Source organism: Pestalotiopsis fici (assembly GCF_000516985.1).
Source record: "Pestalotiopsis fici W106-1 unplaced genomic scaffold PFICI_Scf_1, whole genome shotgun sequence".
Classification (NCBI taxonomy): domain Eukaryota; kingdom Fungi; phylum Ascomycota; class Sordariomycetes; order Amphisphaeriales; family Sporocadaceae; genus Pestalotiopsis; species Pestalotiopsis fici.
Window position 1 is genome coordinate 6,326,838 of NW_006917091.1, and position 18,137 is coordinate 6,344,974.

The window sequence follows — 18,137 nt, forward strand, 5'->3', positions numbered from 1 at the left end:
CATATACGGGCATTTCGTTAGACCCTATTCGAGGGCCGAAAAGATGGTCGGCGGATCATGCGAGGTATCAGCCAGCACAGCATTTGCAATTTTCTGGCCTCTCGTTCATACCTATTTAGCACGCAAGGTTCAATTGTGGTTCAGTACCACGAGGCCACGGGGTTTTAGGTGTATTCGGGTAGCTGTCATGACTTACAATATATAGATGCCTGATGCCTAGTCCTGATGAATATTTCGATTGTTGAAATGGGAAGCAGCTCAAATATGTAACCATGAGCAATGCCATGTGACCAGATGGAATCAAATGATCAAGATGGATACGGCAAAGTGAATTTCAATACAATACGCGTGTCTTGGGTATATACTAAAGATAAAATCATGTACGTAATCCTGGTATCAGTGCTTGTTCATTATAAAAGTTTCCACCTGGAATCAGTGCCACCAGCGTTACGACTTGTCCCTACTACCCTCTCGACTAGTCCTCGGCGGCAGCGGGTCCTCCTCATGGTGATGCGCAGCAGGCGATGCGCCCCTTGCTCCACGCTCGGCCGCCACGGCATAGGTGCGCACGTTTTCAATCTCCCACTCAAACTCCTTGAGGGCGCGCATCTCGGAGCCGACAAAGAGGAGGGCAATCAGGCCGTCGACGACGCCGACGGCCAGGCCGAGGCTGGACAGCACCATGAGGATAAAGGCGACATAGTGCGGCGTCCACCACACGCCAATGTAGCAGATGATGGTGACGATGAGCCATGTGCCAAAGTGGATGCCGCGCCAGCGCCGCTGGAACCGCTCCCGGGCCATGTAGGCGCGAATCTCCTCGAGGATCTCGTCGTAGGTGCGCGCGGGGAGGTAGGCGACGGGCTGTGCGGCGGCGGCCAGCTGCGCCGCGTACGACGACTGCAGTTGCGCGTGGGGGCTTTCGTTCTTGGTCTGCGGCAGATGCGTCTCGGAAGTCGAGGGGGACTGTAGGTAGACACCATTCTCCAAGTCTGCGTTTGGTATCTCGGTCGCTTTGGTTTCGGCCAGGGATACGGCGGCACCCCCGGGAGGTCGAGGCAAAAGGTTTTGTCCGTATTGCGCAGATCGGCCCTGATACTGATATTGATCGCCCATGGGAGAAGACGGCACGGTGGGGTTCTCGCGGTGCAAAACAAGTGTCGCCTCGACGGAGAAATGGTCCGAAAGGCTGCAGCCAAGTTCTGGATGCCGGCCCATCATGCCGACTCGAGCGTCATGGACGACCCAAGCAGCCCGGTCAGCATCCTCATTTTCAGCAAGGCCCGACGACGCAAAAATATAGTCGATGCGCTGGCCTCTGGGGTCGAGGGTATCCGGAGATATCTGGGGCCAGTCATTTTCGCGGCCTTTGCCAAGGAGTCTTTGCTGTGCCTTGGGCCATCTCCATGTGTTGTATATGGTATTACTCGTGGCGCCGTTTTCATTAATATTGTATTCTACTGTTGGAACAGGTCGCCGCCGGGCACGTTCTGACTCGTCATCGGCTGAACCCACGGATGAATCAGGGTGAAGGACCCTCCAAACGTCCTTTACGGTAGAGTGGGAAGTGATGATACGATGCATGAGGGACATGGGTGTATCGTTGAAATCCCCCAGTGCCAGGACTAGATGACCACGAGCAGCAGCCCCGCGCAAAAGCTTGGATAGTTCCCAGGCTTGAGAAAGTCGATGGGCGGTATATGTACACTTGGTTCCATGTTCATAGCTGGGATGAGTCTAGGACGTCTATCGTTAATACTTGTGTTGTGTATATAATGGTCCTTCTTTCGGCCGACTTACATGAGTATTGAAGACTTCAACCACATCTCTCGGACCAGTCCCGTACCGAATTTTGGCACAGGCGACTCCCTTTCCGACAAACCAGTCTCCGCGGAAGAAGGCAGTCGGGCGTCCGTTCAAGGGATACTGGTGCATGGAGCTCTCCTCTATCGGCCATTTGGAGAGGATAGCGAGACCGCCTCCAAACGCTCCGCTATGGTAGAATTTGCCATATGGCAATATGAAGCGGGTGGCCCGGCGAATGGCCAGGTAATCTTCCTGAGTCCAACATTCCTGCAAAGCTACAATGTGCGGTGTAGGTGTCGTGGAGCCAATGGTGTGGCCTATGACCTGGAGTCTGGCGGCGCGCTGAGCAGAGAGATGCAAGAGACCCCAGCAATTCAAGGTCAATATGTTGAGCTCGGTGAGCTCTGTAGGGAGGTCATCCATTTGTGTTGTGCCGTATTTTTATCTATTTGGTTGTTGCAGGGAGTATGAATGGTATGTTGAAGACTTCTGTCTATGAAAGAGGAAGCAAGATGAGTAAGAAAAAAAAGATTAAAAAAAGATCAAAGCCGTATATAGGCACCAAGGTAAGAGCAGATTGAAATTGATACAACGAACGACAATAATTCACAAAAGGAAATAATAATGGGAATTCTCTACCTTATCCATGCCACTACCAAGTTAGTGATGTCCGCCTAAGCTTCGGGGCGTTGCTGATTCCGGCAGTCCTGCCGAGCTACCCGCCAGCTACCTCACAGTGCTACAGAGCACAACGTACCGGAGGCCGTGTAGTTTGTAGAAAATATCAGGTAGCGTGGGAGGATCAGCAGCTATTCTAGCAGATCTGGATCAAAGGGATCGAAGTGCAGAATTTGCTGGAAATGACATGTCCGTACATATTTTATGCGCGGTTACCACCCACTCATTCACCCAAGTCACTCAAACAAATTGATTGCTGTCTGCCAGTGACAGGGACCCGGAAGAAGAGGAAATGAGCCAATGCAGGGGTCGGGAATAGCCTCCGCAGATATCACCTGCCATCCATGGCGACGGTAAAGGAATGCTCTGAGAGCCTCGCCACTTGAATAGGGTTGAGGGGGCGGAAGAAGGGGGCCAGAAGGAAGAGCTGGGAGGATGCTTTGCCGAGAGACTTTACGAGAATCTGTGACCTGATCCTCTCAAAGAGGAAGAAGGGCGGCGTCTGGGGATGTGACGAGCTTTCCAATCCGGTGCTTCTTTAACACGGTAATGCCAAGGCGTGTCGACAACTCCAGCATCGGACCTCGAGAAGGTTGAGCTCCAGCTCCCTCGACTTGACGTGCTTGCTGCTTGTCCCCACTGATAGGGTGCCCACCTGTACCAAGGTATTCCGCACAGAGAATGGAGCTGCTGTGCTGACGATGATCTCCAGCTCCACTTGGAGGTTCACGAGGGTGACCTGAAGGAACGATGGTACATTCTTGTCCGACACAAGCAGCTCGACGGTTCGGGGGAGGTGGATTCAAAGGAGCTCCTGTATGCACAATCCTCAATTGATGTAGAACTCCTGGTCTCTGCAGCAGCAATCATCAACAGGTATACCAAGATATCAAGCTGCAAGATTCAGGGTTCTTGAAATGCAGGTGAAATATGCGGTTGTGTCCGCGAATCCTTAGAGTCTGCAGTTCAACAGGTACGTACCACCTGTCTACCGTTGTTTTAGTGCAATTACAGGGGTTACCTCTTGACGGGAATCCACTCTGTCAAGGAATTACCGAACTCCAGGGCGTTTGTTCATGCACTAAAGCCATTCCAGCTTAGAACAAACATGTGCTGACCTTCAGCCTTGTCGCAACATTTCCATTCCCAACCCCACAGTCCCGAGGCTGCGAATGGAATTATTTCTCCCAAGAAGTGTTGCACATGAATTAAGCAATCGACGACACCAATGCCTGGGAATTCCCTTTGATCGATGGCTCTCTCCCCAGCCTGATTAGCAAATCACACGCCATCTTTCACCCGCCAACGCGATTGAAATTCCCGAAATCCCTACGACCCTCGTTCCCCAACACCACGAAGCTACCCACATCCTGACGCCGCGGCTACCAAGTCACGACTCTTGGTTGCGCCATCACATCTCAAGACCCCAATCCGTCTCGCCTACACTCAGAAACCATCCTTGGCCAATGCGTGCATCATAGCATCGACTTTGCCGACATAACCAATGTCAGACACGGAGCCAACCAGCGAGGCGCCAGCCGCCCAACCCCGGTCCAAGCGACGCAGAGCTCACAATGATGAGGATGAGGCCGCCAGCGGCGACGACAAGAGATCTTTAAAGGTTCCCATGCGCGCGCGCAAGCCAAAGGAAAGCCGGAGCCCAAGCCACGCCACCGACCATGACGATAACAAAGATGACGACAAGGAAGAGAAGGCCGATGGCTACTACACGGATCGTAGCACATCGCGGAGTCGGTCGCGCTCCCAGTCCAGCACCAGGTCGTCTCGAAGGTCCAGATCAGGGACGCGCTCAAGGTCAGAATCAAGATCAAGATCGCGATCCCGCTCCGAAGAGTCCAGGTCGAGGTCACAGTCGCAATCGGATTCCCGGTCCGTCTCTCGCTCCCCTTCTCCCGTGTCGGCATCTGGGGAGCCCACACCGCTCGAAACACCACATAACGAGGCCGGTACGGCCACGCCGGCAGAAGTGCCAGAAGAAGAAGACAATCAGAAGCGCGTCAAGCCCAATTTCAAGCCACGCCTGGTGCTAGGGGGCCACCAGAAGCCCATATCGCAAGTGCGCATATCGCCCGACGGTCGGTGGATAGCGTCGGCGTCGGCAGACGGCACCATCAAGATCTGGGAGGCCGCAACGGGGCGACACATGGATACGCTGGTGGGACACATGGCGGGTGTATCAACGGTGGCCTGGTCGCCCGACTCCAAGGTGCTCGCATCAGGGTCCGACGACAAGGCCATCCGGCTGTGGGACCGGGTGACGGGCCGGCCCAAGCGGGCGCGGCCCCTGCTTGGACATCACAACTACGTCTACTGTCTGGCCTTTTCGCCCAAGGGCAACATTCTCGCCAGCGGCAGCTATGATGAGGCCGTGTTCCTCTGGGACGTGAGGGCTGGTAGGCTAATGAGGAGTCTTCCGGCCCACAGCGATCCGGTCAGCGGTATAGACTTTAGTGTCGACGGGACATTGGTCGTCAGTTGCAGTACCGATGGATTAACGTTAGTATCCTTTTCCTGTTTCTTTTCTCCCTTGCTCATCTTTTGCACATGTTCTTACTCATCTTTTTCTGCAGCCGAATCTGGGATACACTCTCTGGCCAGTGCCTCCGCACCATGGTGCACGAGGACAACCCTCCCGTAACCTCGGTCTGCTTTGCTCCCAATGGGCGCTACGTGCTCGCCTTCAGCATGGACTCGTGTCTGCGCCTCTGGGACTATGTCTCGGGCTCGGTAAAGAAGACGTATCAAGGCCACACCAACAAGGGGTTCAGCATTGGCGGCTGTTTCGGCTCCATTGACGACAATGGTAGCAGTAACGGCAGTAGCAGCAGCGACGAAAACAGCAATAGCAATATTAATAATAATAATCACAGCAGCAGCAGCAAGACGGCCTTTATTGCCGCCGCCAGCGAGGACGGCGATATTGTCCTCTGGGACGTCAAGACCAAGGAGATTGTCCAGCGCATCGAAGGCGCCCACGACGGCGTCTGCTTTTGGGTCGATGTCAATGGCGATACCATGGTAAGCTGTGGCCAGGATGGCAAGATAAAAGTGCTACGACACCAAGCGCCCGAAGCATTGTCGAATGGGGTCGATGAGCCAATGGTTGATTCTGATGGTGCTGCTGCCGCCACGCCGGCTGTGAATGGGGACCAGGAAAAGTCGGGCGAGACTCCGGCGCAAGATGTTGAGATAAAAGACGAGGAATGAAGCATGTTCCAACCGGCAATCATATACCAAATCAAGTGAGATAGCTTCTTTGCAAGCCATATGAATCTATGCCATACGTATAATGCTACACAATCACATTGCAAACTTAACATTGACTTGCGAAACCACTCAGGGATGTTCGCGTGGAAATCTGTTTTCGTAGACCGGCATCAACTTGTGTGATTGTTGCAAGAGACATAGATCATAGGCATAAGGTCTATTGAATACTACCTAGCAATGCTCTTCTCCACCATAAAAGCCCATCTTCCTGTCTAGCAATGATTGTTTTGCAGAAATTTGTACAGAATTCGAAGCTCCAAATTCGTCACCATCGCTTCATTTGACACGCAGCAAAGGAGCTTCGATCCCAACCACGAAACTAACCTCCAATCCTGATCTGGCCACCATACCGGGCTCTGTGCGCAGCTATACTTTCACTCTCTCTTTGGCCATTCGTGTTCACTTCTTCTGAGGGATTTCCTGTTCCTTCTGTCTTGATGGATTCAATGGTTTCTGATAGAAAATTTCTCGCCTCCATTCTCGTCCATGTGTAGCCCAAGAAAGCACTTTGCTTTCGAATCTCCAGTACTACACCTTTTGTTTGGCGGTCCCTCAATAACCGGTCACGGGGCCGCTTGCGCTCCTTCTTTCCAAAGTTGCGCACAAACAGCTTGAGCCTCTCGACCTCGTTTGAGTCGGGCGACATGTGCTCAATCTCACGATGAATGCGTTTGAGGCGTATCGAATCATACGGCGAAGCCACAAACTGCGACATGACTGTTCGAATCGGCTTGGGCCAAGTTGCGAGTGTTGCGTGCATCTCTGCCATCTTTCGTGGGCTGTGGCGAGGCAGAGACACGGGCAAGGCAGCAGCGTGAATGTATGGGGCCGCTGCCACATCTCTAGTACTAGGGGGAGTCATGGGAAGGCTTTCCAATGCCATGCCATCCACTGGCGACGGATAGAATTGTGCTTCGATATCCGTATCAGTATCCGGTTGTGACTCGGACCAATCCGATATTGGTTCGTCCTCCTCAAAATAATGCGCATCCTCTATGTTGGAAAGTCGAGGCACAAAGGGTGGAGGTATCAGATGAAGACAATCCCAGGGAATGTCGCGGAACCACCTGTGTGCTTTTATGTCCTCAGCATCGTACGGATGAACAGCGCGGCCCATCATGTCATGTCGCCGACGCCTGGGAGACCGGAATGTCGGCGATTGATGTTGTTCTTGATCATTGATTTGGTAGCGTTTGGAACATAACCGGCTTTCCTTTTCGCAAATCAGCCAGCTCATGAGCTCCATGCAGCGATTTGAGATCAATGGTCGCGCCGGGAAAGCAAACGTCTGCTTGTGGTTCACGATATTGCGCTTGGTCTCCTGCCGGCCACCTGCTTCGGAAAGAAAAGGTGTATGTCCGTACAGGCACTCATACAGGATAATACCGAGACTCCACCAGTCGCATCTCGCGTCATATACCCCTTCACGGATCACTTCGGGGGCCATGTACTGGCTTGTTCCGACCACTGATCGGGCAGCGGTGCGATTCCCACAACGGTTGCGCCATTCGAGAAGAGGTTCCCAGTCAGCACTGACTGATGCCATGTGTCCATCCTTGCGTTCGTGCTTTCTCATGCCCTTAGCTACATTTCGAGTCCACTTCATGGTGCCCCCAAACCCTTCAGATCGATCCTGGGCATCACCTTCAACGGAAAGACCCAATTTGTGGACAAGACTGTATCTGTGGGTATGGTAGTAGCTTGTGTCGTGTGACCAATGGCCATCAAAGGCCAGCCCGAAGTCCGAGATCTTGAGATGGCCGGAAGCAGACACTAGAAAGTTGTCAGGCTTGATGTCTCGATGAATGAAGCCAAGGCCATGTGCTTCCTCAATGCACAGTATCATTTCCGCTATGTAGAACTTGGTTACTGGCTCACTGAGTATGTTCTCTCGTATCAAGAGGCCAAGAAAGTCGCCACCTGGCATGTATTCCATGACAAGATACAAATTGGCAGGGTCTTGGAAGCTGGCGACCAATGGTACAATCCTAGACGTACAAAATATCAGCTTTGATTATATTATCATGGACAGCGTCTTACCAATTTGATCCATCGGATGACACCAGAAAATCCCTCTCTGCCCTCAGATGGCCTTCTTGACTGGTGCGTATCATTGCAGATTTCCTGATCACCTTCATGGCAAACACAGACGGTCGTCCTTCGGGAGTTTTGGGTTCATCTGAGGTTTTCTCTCGTACAAGCCTTACAACCCCAAAGCTCCCTTTACCCAGAATCTTGAGAACCTCGTATCTGTTATCAAACTTTCCTCTTAGACCCATCATTGTCGGCACAAAACTCCTCGATCTGATGAGTCGAGTCTCTCGGAGATGATTTGTCTCTCTCCGGTAAAACTCTGCGTGTCTGGCATGTTTCCCCTGAGGCGACAGGTCGCTGCGGTATAGCTGGGCTCTGAGATATTGTAGTCGCAGAGCCCTGGGACTCGGCTTGGAAAGATTTTCGTTGTAGTAGGTCTCGAGATAAATCTTTGCCGCGGCAGCCTTTTCAACCGTCCTGATGGTGGGGGCCCAATGATCCAACACTGTCTCTGCAATAGGTTCCAAAGGTGAATCTCTGGAGTCTATTTCGGGTTCTTTGCTGCGTCGAATTACACTTGGAGTTGACTTTAGCTTCTTGTCCCCAGAATGAGTTTTGCTGCTTGACTTTGAGAACTTTGAATCGCAAGATGTTATAGGAGTTGTGTTGTTGTCACTGGCCAGTGCCGATAATGGGCCACTTGACGTTGTATTACTATTGCTGGTGCTATTGGATACTAGTGCATCTTGCAATTGGCTCTCAGAGTCTGATATGAGTGATTGAAGCTGGCTGAGAGAAGGGGCGGATGGTCTTGATTTGGGCCTTCGTCGAACAATTGTCTGATGAGGACTGAAGGGACTTCGCAGAGCTGACAACGAGAATACCCTTTTTAAAGAACGACGTTCGCCGCCATTCTGCAAAGAGGTACCCGCAGCATCAGTAGTAGCCGTATCCCTAAAAGATCCAGATGCGGCTGGGAGTTGTTAGTCACTCTCAACTCTGAGGCTCAAGGATCTCAAGAGCTTCAAAGGTAGCATACCACTATTTGTAAGCGAGCGCAGAGCAGTCAGCATTCGTGAGCTCTGGCGTCTCAATTTTCGAGGTCGCTCATTAGACGCTCTCGGTGACTCTGGAGGCGGTGTTTGGAGAAGTGCTGCATCTGGGGTCGTGTAAGTCTGGGGAGAGGCAGGCGCCCTTCCTTCGTTCACAGGCCTCTTCATGGTATAGCGTGAACGTAGGTCAATATTCGTTGGCGCCGTCAGTTAGTCGTCATGAAGAGAGAAAAAAAACATGACTTAGAGAAGTATCGACCAAAACAATGTACTGTTTGGGTCTGTGACAGACAGCCAGTGTCAGTAAAAGTGATGGATGCCGCGATGGAATGAATGGATGGTACAATTAATATGAACTGATAATTCAGTATTCTCCTGACGGGGACGCCAGGCAACAACACACTGCCTAATGTAGACGGCACGTGTGTCTCCTGAGTATGACAAGAAAAAGGAGAACAAGAGACAAGCCAAGGAGGTTTAAACCAAAAGACATTTTGGAAGGAAATGATGTCATGCATGTGCTCTGATGATAGAAAGTGCCAATCAACCACTATGCTCGTCTTGAGCATGTTAGAAGGGACAACAGCCGCCTCCTTTGACTGCTCTTACTCGTAGAGTTGTGCTTACCTTTATCCTGACGGTGATCGTAGAGGAAGCGAAGATGCAGACTTCATTAGAGTCTCTGCCCCAGTCTCCCTTTGAGCCGCAGAAAGGCTCGTTCCTTGTGTTCTGAAGTAGGCATCCTCGGCTCTTAGTCGAGGAAACACCACAGCAGTAGCATATGCTGCTCTGCATCTGCTGTGAGCATGTTGGTACCTTCACTTACGCCATGATAGGTTGTCATATTTCGTTCCGTGTAGACACGAACGGCGTAGGAAGAGAGGCGGATTTTACACTGAGAACATTATCTTCACAATTAGGACAAGACAGACTGGAAAATTCATTTTGATATGTTTTATTGATATGGAAGTGTTCTCCGCTTCCACGCCATGAGTCAACGCAAATATTCGCAGAAAGGAAACCCAGTACCTTGGTTATCTGAACCAACTTTTCATACGCCTGTGATGCAATGATGGAGCTCGTCATCCCTTGAAACAACATCTGCTTCCCGTATCTGGGAGAAGACCGGATCATCGCAGACTCGCGCAGGTCGGAGACGGAGACCTCACAGCGCAAGATATAATAGGAAATGTTTCGTCATACAAGCCATATGCAAATATGCTAGCTGCAGAGGAAATAAGGGTATTATGTAGAAACTTCGTTCATCTTTTTTTCAGATGAGGTGACAGTTTACTTGATCTCCAGCAGCTTGATGTCGAACACCAGGGTGGAGTTGCCAGGAATGCCGGGCTGAGATCTGCTGCCGTAGGCCAGCTTGGGAGGAATGGTGATGCGGCGCTCTCCACCGACTTGCATACCCTCCAGACCGATCTCCCATCCCTTGATGACCTCGCCCTTGCCGAGGCCGAAAGTGAAAGGCTTGCCCTTCTTGTTGGCTGTGGGGAAAAGAAGTCAGTCTTATATCTTGTCTAGACGTCCGTGGATTTGGAGGAAACTTACAGTCAAAGACCTTGCCATCCTGGAGCTTGCCAATGTATCGGACGCCAACCTTGTTTCCGTTCTTGGCAGGACGGCCCTTGCCAATCTTGCGGTCGTCGATGGTGACGCCCTGAACGACCTTGACACCAGGAGTGGCTCCCTTCTCGGCGTTAGCTGCGGGTCCAGTCGGGCCTTGCTCGAGGTTCTTGGCGAACTGAACCTTTTTGGCGTCCTTGGGGCTCTCCTTGGCCTTGGTCTCGACGGCCTCTCCCTTGTTGTTCTTCAGCTTCTTCTGCTGCTTCTTGCTGTTCTTGTCCTCGGCGGCATCGGCCTTGGCAATCATGGCGTCGAGGCTCTCGGCCTCCTCCTCGGCAGCGCGCTTGTTCTTGCCCTTCTTGGTCTGGGCCAGCTTGGGAGCCTCCTCTTCAGAGTCGACCTCAGTGATGCGAGGGTCGTCGAGACCGTCAAGCTCGTCCTCTTCCGAGTCGGAGCCTTCACCGTACATCTCCTCGAGCTCGTTGGGGAAGTCATCGTAATCTTCCTCATCCTCATCATCCTCGTCATCAATATCCTCGACAATGTAGTTGCCGGTCAAGTGAATGGCGTGAGTACCAACGACACGGAAGAAGACCCTCTCCTTGGGTCCAATGGTGATGTCAATGGGCTGCTGGTAGTTCTGGGAACAGAGTCAGCGGACGAACAACGATATCATGTGTTTCTGTTAAAACTTACGCGCTCAGTATCGAGGGTGCAGATAACGAACTCCTCCATGTCGTAACCCTCATCGTCATCGTCACTGTCCTCCTCGTCATCGTCGCTCGAGGTGGCAGGCTCCTTGCCCTTGGCGGCCTTCTTGCCCTTCTTGCCGTTGACCTTGGCATCAGCATCAGCCATCTCATCATCGGACTCCTCCTCCTCCTCCTGGGCAGCTTGAATAAGCTTCTGGAGAGCAGCCTCGGCCTTTGCCTTCTTGGACTTGGAAGGGTCGCTGGGGCCGCCGTTAGCCTCCTCATCATCGCTGTCCTCCTCATCATCATCGGATCCACCCATGAGAGCATCGAGGTACTCGTTGTCCATCTCCTCATCGAGGTCGGCGAACTTCTGGCGGATGAGCTTCAGGGTAGCACGAGGCTTGTTGGGGATGTTGCCATCCTCGTCAGCCTGAGGAGCCTCGGTAGGGTCGATGGCGGCCATGGTGATGCGGTACTGAGAGCAGGACAAGTCAGCTTGAGTTCTTTGAGATGGTGTTTAAGTGCCATCTTGCGCAATTCCCAGCCAAGATAATATTATTGCCAATGAAGGCATCACCATGTGAGAACGGGCAGAGCAATGAGATGTAGCTTACAGCAGCATTGGGAATGCTATCCTCCCCGGTCGAGGGAATGAGCATGTTTAGAGGAGGGACCTCCAGGCCGTACACGGCAATGGACGACATTGTGAAGGATTAGAGGTTGGAAATTGGACCTTGAGTAAGACTGCGTGTCTGGGGAGAAAAGAAATGTAATTGACACGAGAAAAGAGTCAAAAATATATCGCAATTGAACCAGATGGGAAGAAAATTGACTGCTGATATAAATAAAAGATGCCCAAGGAACGAGAGTTGCAAGGCCCAATTTTTTTTTTCCTCGAGTAGTAACGAGTCGCGAGTCTAGGAGGGAAGAAAAAAAAAAAGTTCTGAGCTCGCCGCTTGCCTCGCTCCTAGGCGCTGCCAAAAACTTCACCCCACTGCTGGGCGATAAGGGACGCTAGTGCTGCAGGTGCTCTTATCTGCGCCGTAGCAACGGCGCTAACGGTTAAGAGCTTTGGGTTAAGAGGGTCCATTGACGTTCTTTCCAGTTCTCTTCTTTGCTAGGATAATAATACGAGGCAGTCGGTTGCCTTAAGTTCCCCAAGGCTGAGGTTGAGTAATGTACGTAGTGCATTTCATTCATGATGAGTGCAGCACCGACTACATTCACGATCGAAGCCCTCTTGTCTCATGTTACAAGCAACTGAACATGAAGACTTGCGACTGGAAGTCCTCAAAGGTATTCACACGGCGAACAACAAGGACTGACTGCATATTGATCTCGGTGTTGCCTGGATCAGTCGTCTCGGCAGCCTACATGTACGACTTACATCAATTAAGATTCCCCATGAATGCAACGTCGGGCAGCATTGAGCTTCGCGGTTAAACAATGGCGTCTCTCTCATGTCTGCCTATGCATACATGATGTAAGCATTGATATTTTCAAGGCCCTCGCCAATCTGACACCCCATTTGGAGCGTTGGGTCCACCTCAGAGGAAAACGTATAGAGCCATATCATGAAAGAAAACGTCGGGGTCCGATGGGTTGTCACGGGGAGATAGTAGAAACCCGAAAAGAAGCTTTTTCTCTCCTGGCTAGGTAGCCATGCTTAAATCTTTTAAACGTTATGCTTTTTCCTCTTGTTCCCTTCTCTCTGGCTCTGAACTCTCCGTGGCTTCCGGCATCTTGTCAGACCCCGTGGACCCCATTGTGGTATGGCGTCGCTAACATTTTTTGCTGGATTTTGCTGGACTGGGGCTCTATGGGCTCTTGGCATTCCCATAAGCCAATGCTCATTGGATCGTGTCACCCTTGATATGACGTTGGACATGGGATGACTGCCGCTGCATCCGCACAAGACAATGTTCAATCCTCCCCGAGCATACCGCCCAGTCTTAAAAATGTAGCCTGCCCGCTGTGTTTTCCTCGTGCGCGTTGCTTCTTGTGTAAGCAGAGAAGACAATGGAAGAAAAAGCTTATTTTCAGTGTATGATATATGTTGCTGGAATTACCAGTATTTACTTCTACACATCTTGAAGTCCGCCAGGCCACCTCGTCTCATGCATCTTTCCAAGCAAAGTGAGACTACATGTGGAACACTCCGAACTATGCATCCTCGACGATTCCCACTACGCTTCGAGACCTGCTTGGAATTAGAGTTGCGCGCGTGTGCCCGACCTGCATCAAAGACCGTTGACAGCCCTCGATGAATACAGTATACACCTTGACCGGCAATTGTTTGACCATGTCGAGCTTATATGTCCTCTCTTATACAAGACTCAGCACTTGGCACTCTACGATCGCCAGACACTCGACACCCAAGCACGGAACGTATTGAACACTATCCCCAGTATGAAACTCGACTGGCTCTTGCCGTATACCTGAGCACGATCACCAGTGTCGGTCGTTTCCAGAAGGACTTCAACTAGAGGCTTGGGGAAGAACTCGGACTTGTGACGAGCATACGCTGCCACCAGGTCGTTTCCATTGGTTACGCCGCCTGATATCTCCCTGGGTCAGCAATCAAATACTGGCAATGCCTTTGCCAAACCTCGAATGAAGCCGACACTTGCGGGAACTTGAACAGGCAGGGGAGGGGAGGGGCAACGGAGAGCTGGAATGTTTTATACTGACCACTACTCCAGAAGTTTCCTGATTGCACCCATCTGAGCTCCGTGCCCTTTTGCACGATATCCTCGCCGAATTTTTCCTTGATGGTGTCTTGCATCCCTCTCGGTCCGCACACTGTCCGACCCTTGAGGAGGCCAGCATAACCACAGACAAATATACCAGTACAAACACTGAGAATGTCCGCTACACCAAGTCTCAAGTCAGCAAGTTGTCTGAAAGAGTAGCAACGGTAGGGCATGTCTCTTTGCCCCAGCACCCAGACAAGCACAAAGCCATTGAAACTCCCGACAAATGAAAGGACGGAGTGTCAGCCATCGGACGAGGAGATACGTACTATTGGGGCTCTCCCCTTGCTGGCGCAACCATTCCAGAGATGGCTTGTCAAACTTGGTACTCGGATCCGGACCCGGCACAATGATGATATCCAGCTTGCCCGGAGCAACCTCATCGTCCGAGAAGTGGTTCGTGGCGAGGACCTTGTGGTTCGCCGTCATGGGAATGGCCTCGCCCGGTTTCACGGTGCCGATATAATGGATCGAGACGCTCGGGGCACTATCTATCAGAACCTTGGGCATGAGATCCGTCAGCGGTGACAGATACTCGTACGACATGGATGCTAGTATGTCGACGCAGGATGCGTCGAGGAGCTGGCACTCGGTGGGAATGAAGACACCCAAGCGGACTGTTTTGCGAGAGGCACCCATATTGGTATCAGATGGTAGCTACAATATCCTACGTTCGTGGGACTTGAGAAGCTGAAGACCGGAGTGAAGAGTAGGAACACGCGAGAGAGAGAGAAGCTGATACGATCAATAGGCTATGCGATGTAACCCAGATTTCGAGACGCGCGATACACGGCACTGAACAGAAAGATATCGACTGGGTCATGTTGACAAAACGAGTATCTTATATAGGCATCAGTGATCTCTTCAGCCACGAAGTGGGACAGCGCCAGAGTCCTACGGCTATTGAGTACGCACTGTAAACGCCGGCCGTGCTCGGGGGAAGTGTCGTCTACAAGCCAAAATGAATCATTGGTGTGATTGGTCGCTTTTGAACAACCTCCGAGACCCTTCGGAGGCATCACGACAGCCCGCAGCCCGGAAGACATCGGACTACAGATGCGCCCAGACTTTCAATCATACCACCCCTGGCATCCTCTTGGAGTACCGTATTCAAACTATTGTAGGGTACATCACATCAGCTACAGAATCGTCATTTCTCACATCACGGTATGGCCAAGATCTCCAAGTCACAAGCCGGTAAGTTGAAATAAATTCATTTGAGAGCAATACAGTGTATCCATTTCATTATATGTCTGAGGACACTACATAGCACCAAGCGGCACGGTGAGTGTGCCACGGCGCCTCTTCTCGTTTCGTGTCCATCGAGTTCGACGCCAGTGTCGCCGTTGGTAGCCTTGCTCGCTTCTTCTCCTTACACATGTATTAAGCATTATTGGGCTAGGATAGATTAGCTGGGCTTCTTCGCATCTGCGAATACCCAGTCTCTTCTTCTCCAACCATTGCTGAGCTAGCCCTAGGCCTCAGCTGGATGATTCATCCTTGCGGGAGCCATCAGCGGTACATGCCGTCCGCTGTTCGACGCCGCCGTCATACTCTTATCTCTTTGCCGTTTAAACGAATGCCGGCAGGAAAGTTTTCATGTCTTTTCCTGCAAAATTGCTCCGAGAACTCCAATGGGCCCAAGGTAAAAAAAAGTTTACCCCCATATCTAGAATGCCAATGCCGATGCCATGCCATGCATTATCAACATCATGTTCTCTATTTACACATGCTTCTGGAGCTGTTGTCAAAAATGGCCACGCAAGGTGGCCTGCTGAGGTGGTGTAAAGGTGGTCGCAGGGAAGAGAAGAACAAAAAGAGGAGGCCGGATCTCTGCGCTTGATCGGCCCCAAAAGAAATATCTGGAAGAGCCAATGGTTGGTAGGTCATTATACCATGGCATCTGCTGATAAGGATTTCGACCTTTGCCGCACGACCTTCTTGCTGACCGTGTATACTAGGTCCTGCGTCCAGAATTGGAAGACCTGGGCTTGCGCACCAGGAATCGAACCGTACATCGGAGCGACCAGAGGGACCATGACGTAGTCGAGATAGTGCATCTTTCTGTCACGGTGTGCAAAGCACATTCCCTTGGCCAAGCCCGCATCGTTCATCTCCTTCTCACGAGCGGAAGCCATGAGCTTGTGGAAAGACTCGTACAGGAACAGGTAGAATGCAATTTGCATGAAACCAGCAGTACGGAGTACGTTGCAGACGGTGAAGATCCAGGTAAGGTGGTGAGGGTCTCCGTTACCTTCGGTGACCCAGAGGTACAAGGTCGATGCGATCACCAGAATAGTCATCTGAACCGGGAGGAAGTGAGCTTCGAACAGACGGTGAGCAAGCGACAAAACCCGGAGCCAGTCGACATCCTTCAGAGTATCGGTGGTGATGTCGGCAAAGACGCCGCTCTCGATGTTCTGGCCAGGAGACAAGTCATCAACCTGAGGAATGTACGTGTCGGACGGGTTGCTCAGCGTGATGTGCAGAGGACGGTAGTTTCTGGACGTGTGCTTTCTCTCCTGCCAGAGCTCCCAGCCCTTTCGCATGGCATAACCCGAGTCCAAGCAACCCCACATGTGTCGCAGGGCCTGCTTGTAGCGCGCCTTCATATCAGTAATAAGACCAGCGACGCCTTTTCCGCCGTCACCGCTGACGTTGCTCTGACTGACAGGGCTGAGCACGGTTCGAGAGGTCAAGTTTCCGTTCATGGCAAAGAAACACTTGAGGTACATGTGCAGATCCTCACCAATGGCTTCTGAATCCGCGTCCCAGCCACCAACTCTGTCGACGAGCACCAATGGAACAGAGTAGACCGAGGTAGGGGGTGCGATGGTGGAACCACTGTACAGACCAGACATGCCAGCGGCAGACCACAGAATGTCAGCAACACGGACGATAGCAGGCACATCGTTGGCATTTCGGTCAAAGATGATTGGAGCCGAGTACAGGGTGGTAGAGGCAGTCTCAGGATAGGCCAGATGCATGCTGGTGAGCGAGGCAAAGAACTTGGAAGAGAGGTGACTGTCGGCTGTTTGTTGCACAAATTGTCAGCGATTCATCCAATAAAAGTGGGCTTCTGTCTTGTCGAGCGGCCATGACATGCAGGTTTTGGAAACCATGTTCGCCTCAGAAATGGCCGAGACATGGGGATTGATGCAGGAGAGAAGGGGGGCGGATTGGTGTGGTGCGCACGTACCATCAATGCCAGTAACAATCACATCTTTGCGCTGGCTCATCGAATAACGCTCAGAGAGCTTTCGTGCTGCCCAAGCCATGTTGCTGCCTTTACCGGGAGCTTCACCAGGAATGTCCGAAGGGTGCAGAGTGAAGTCAATTGAGCGGAACTTCTTGACGAATTCCTGAATCAGGTTCATTGCCTTGAGTTCCGCGTTGTGCTCGCGCTGCTCCATACCAAGGTAGACCTGCAAAGAAATACGAAGGTTAGCCTCTGGAAGACGTTTTTGGAAAGATGGTCTGCATCATTGCAGGTTTGCGTTCAATCAGGGACCACCGGAACGGGGCGAAGTGCCGCGGCTTCTCGGTGGAAGCAAACCCAGTGCTCGGATCGGCAGGTGTGGTGAAAGTCAAATGAGTACTTACATCGTAGCTGTGCCGAGCCTGGGGGTGGGAAGCCAGGACATCCAGGGTCTCTCTCAAGGTGTCAACCTCTTCCTTGTAGTTGGGGATAACAATTGCATGGACAATGTTTTCAATCGAAGAAGCATCGCCGTCGGTGAATTGCTCCTCGAGGTCACCGGCCTCGCTGCTGGTTGCAGATGAGACGGAGCCGTCACGAGAAGAGGTCAGGGTTTCGGAGCTCGAGAGAGAAGTCGACGAGCCACGGCGGCGGTGGGAAAGCTTGATGTCGCGCAGCGCCTTGCTCTTCGCGTTCTTCTTGAGAGCACGCGTGATGCTGAAGATGGACCAGCAGGCTCGGATCGGGAAAGCAGCCACTAGAATGTGAATGAACAGACAGTAGTATGCGAAACCCAACGTCCACATGCCACCACCGGTGGTTGGGCTCTCTAACGCTGCTGCCGACGGTGCTGAGGCGTGATGTGTGTGCATAAGATTGTAGTAGCCATAACCAGTTGATGCTGCTTCCTTGCTCACGACCCAGTAGCTGAGAGCAATGGTCGCAACCATGGCCAGCCCACCGGCTCGCCGCGTAGTCCAGCCAAAAAGAGCCTCCATGGCGAACGTCTGTCGGAGTTGTGTGAATTGCTGGCGTTGATTCCAAAGGTGCAAGCAAG

At 51.9% G+C, this 18,137-nt stretch overlaps 6 protein-coding genes across 6 annotated transcripts; 1 reads left to right on the plus strand and 5 right to left on the minus strand.

Annotated features, from left to right (window-relative positions):
* Window positions 1–447: 447 nt before the first annotated feature.
* On the minus strand, window positions 448–2,229 carry PFICI_01855 (uncharacterized protein; the record flags this gene model as incomplete). The annotated part of the gene is made up of 2 exons (XM_007830436.1): window positions 448–1,737; window positions 1,801–2,229. The coding sequence occupies 2 exons, from the start codon at window positions 2,227–2,229 to the stop codon at window positions 448–450; spliced, it is 1,719 nt and encodes a 572-aa protein (XP_007828627.1).
* A 1,759-nt stretch (window positions 2,230–3,988) lies between these two features.
* PFICI_01856 (uncharacterized protein) lies at window positions 3,989–5,712 on the plus strand (the record flags this gene model as incomplete). Its single annotated transcript, XM_007830437.1, has 2 exons — window positions 3,989–5,001; window positions 5,076–5,712. 2 exons carry the CDS (start codon window positions 3,989–3,991, stop codon window positions 5,710–5,712), a joined length of 1,650 nt encoding a protein of 549 aa, XP_007828628.1.
* Window positions 5,713–6,091: 379 nt separating this feature from the next.
* Window positions 6,092–9,026, minus strand: PFICI_01857 (uncharacterized protein; the record flags this gene model as incomplete). The annotated part of the gene is made up of 3 exons (XM_007830438.1): window positions 6,092–7,760; window positions 7,813–8,779; window positions 8,846–9,026. 3 exons carry the CDS (start codon window positions 9,024–9,026, stop codon window positions 6,092–6,094), a joined length of 2,817 nt encoding a protein of 938 aa, XP_007828629.1.
* Window positions 9,027–10,148: 1,122 nt separating this feature from the next.
* PFICI_01858 (uncharacterized protein) lies at window positions 10,149–11,832 on the minus strand (the record flags this gene model as incomplete). Its single annotated transcript, XM_007830439.1, has 4 exons — window positions 10,149–10,354; window positions 10,419–11,073; window positions 11,130–11,603; window positions 11,743–11,832. The coding sequence occupies 4 exons, from the start codon at window positions 11,830–11,832 to the stop codon at window positions 10,149–10,151; spliced, it is 1,425 nt and encodes a 474-aa protein (XP_007828630.1).
* A 1,647-nt stretch (window positions 11,833–13,479) lies between these two features.
* PFICI_01859 (uncharacterized protein) lies at window positions 13,480–14,520 on the minus strand (the record flags this gene model as incomplete). The annotated part of the gene is made up of 3 exons (XM_007830440.1): window positions 13,480–13,685; window positions 13,820–13,999; window positions 14,151–14,520. 3 exons carry the CDS (start codon window positions 14,518–14,520, stop codon window positions 13,480–13,482), a joined length of 756 nt encoding a protein of 251 aa, XP_007828631.1.
* A 1,250-nt stretch (window positions 14,521–15,770) lies between these two features.
* PFICI_01860 (uncharacterized protein) lies at window positions 15,771–18,078 on the minus strand (the record flags this gene model as incomplete). Its single annotated transcript, XM_007830441.1, has 3 exons — window positions 15,771–16,912; window positions 17,081–17,306; window positions 17,485–18,078. 3 exons carry the CDS (start codon window positions 18,076–18,078, stop codon window positions 15,771–15,773), a joined length of 1,962 nt encoding a protein of 653 aa, XP_007828632.1.
* Between the last annotated feature and the right edge of the window lie 59 nt (window positions 18,079–18,137).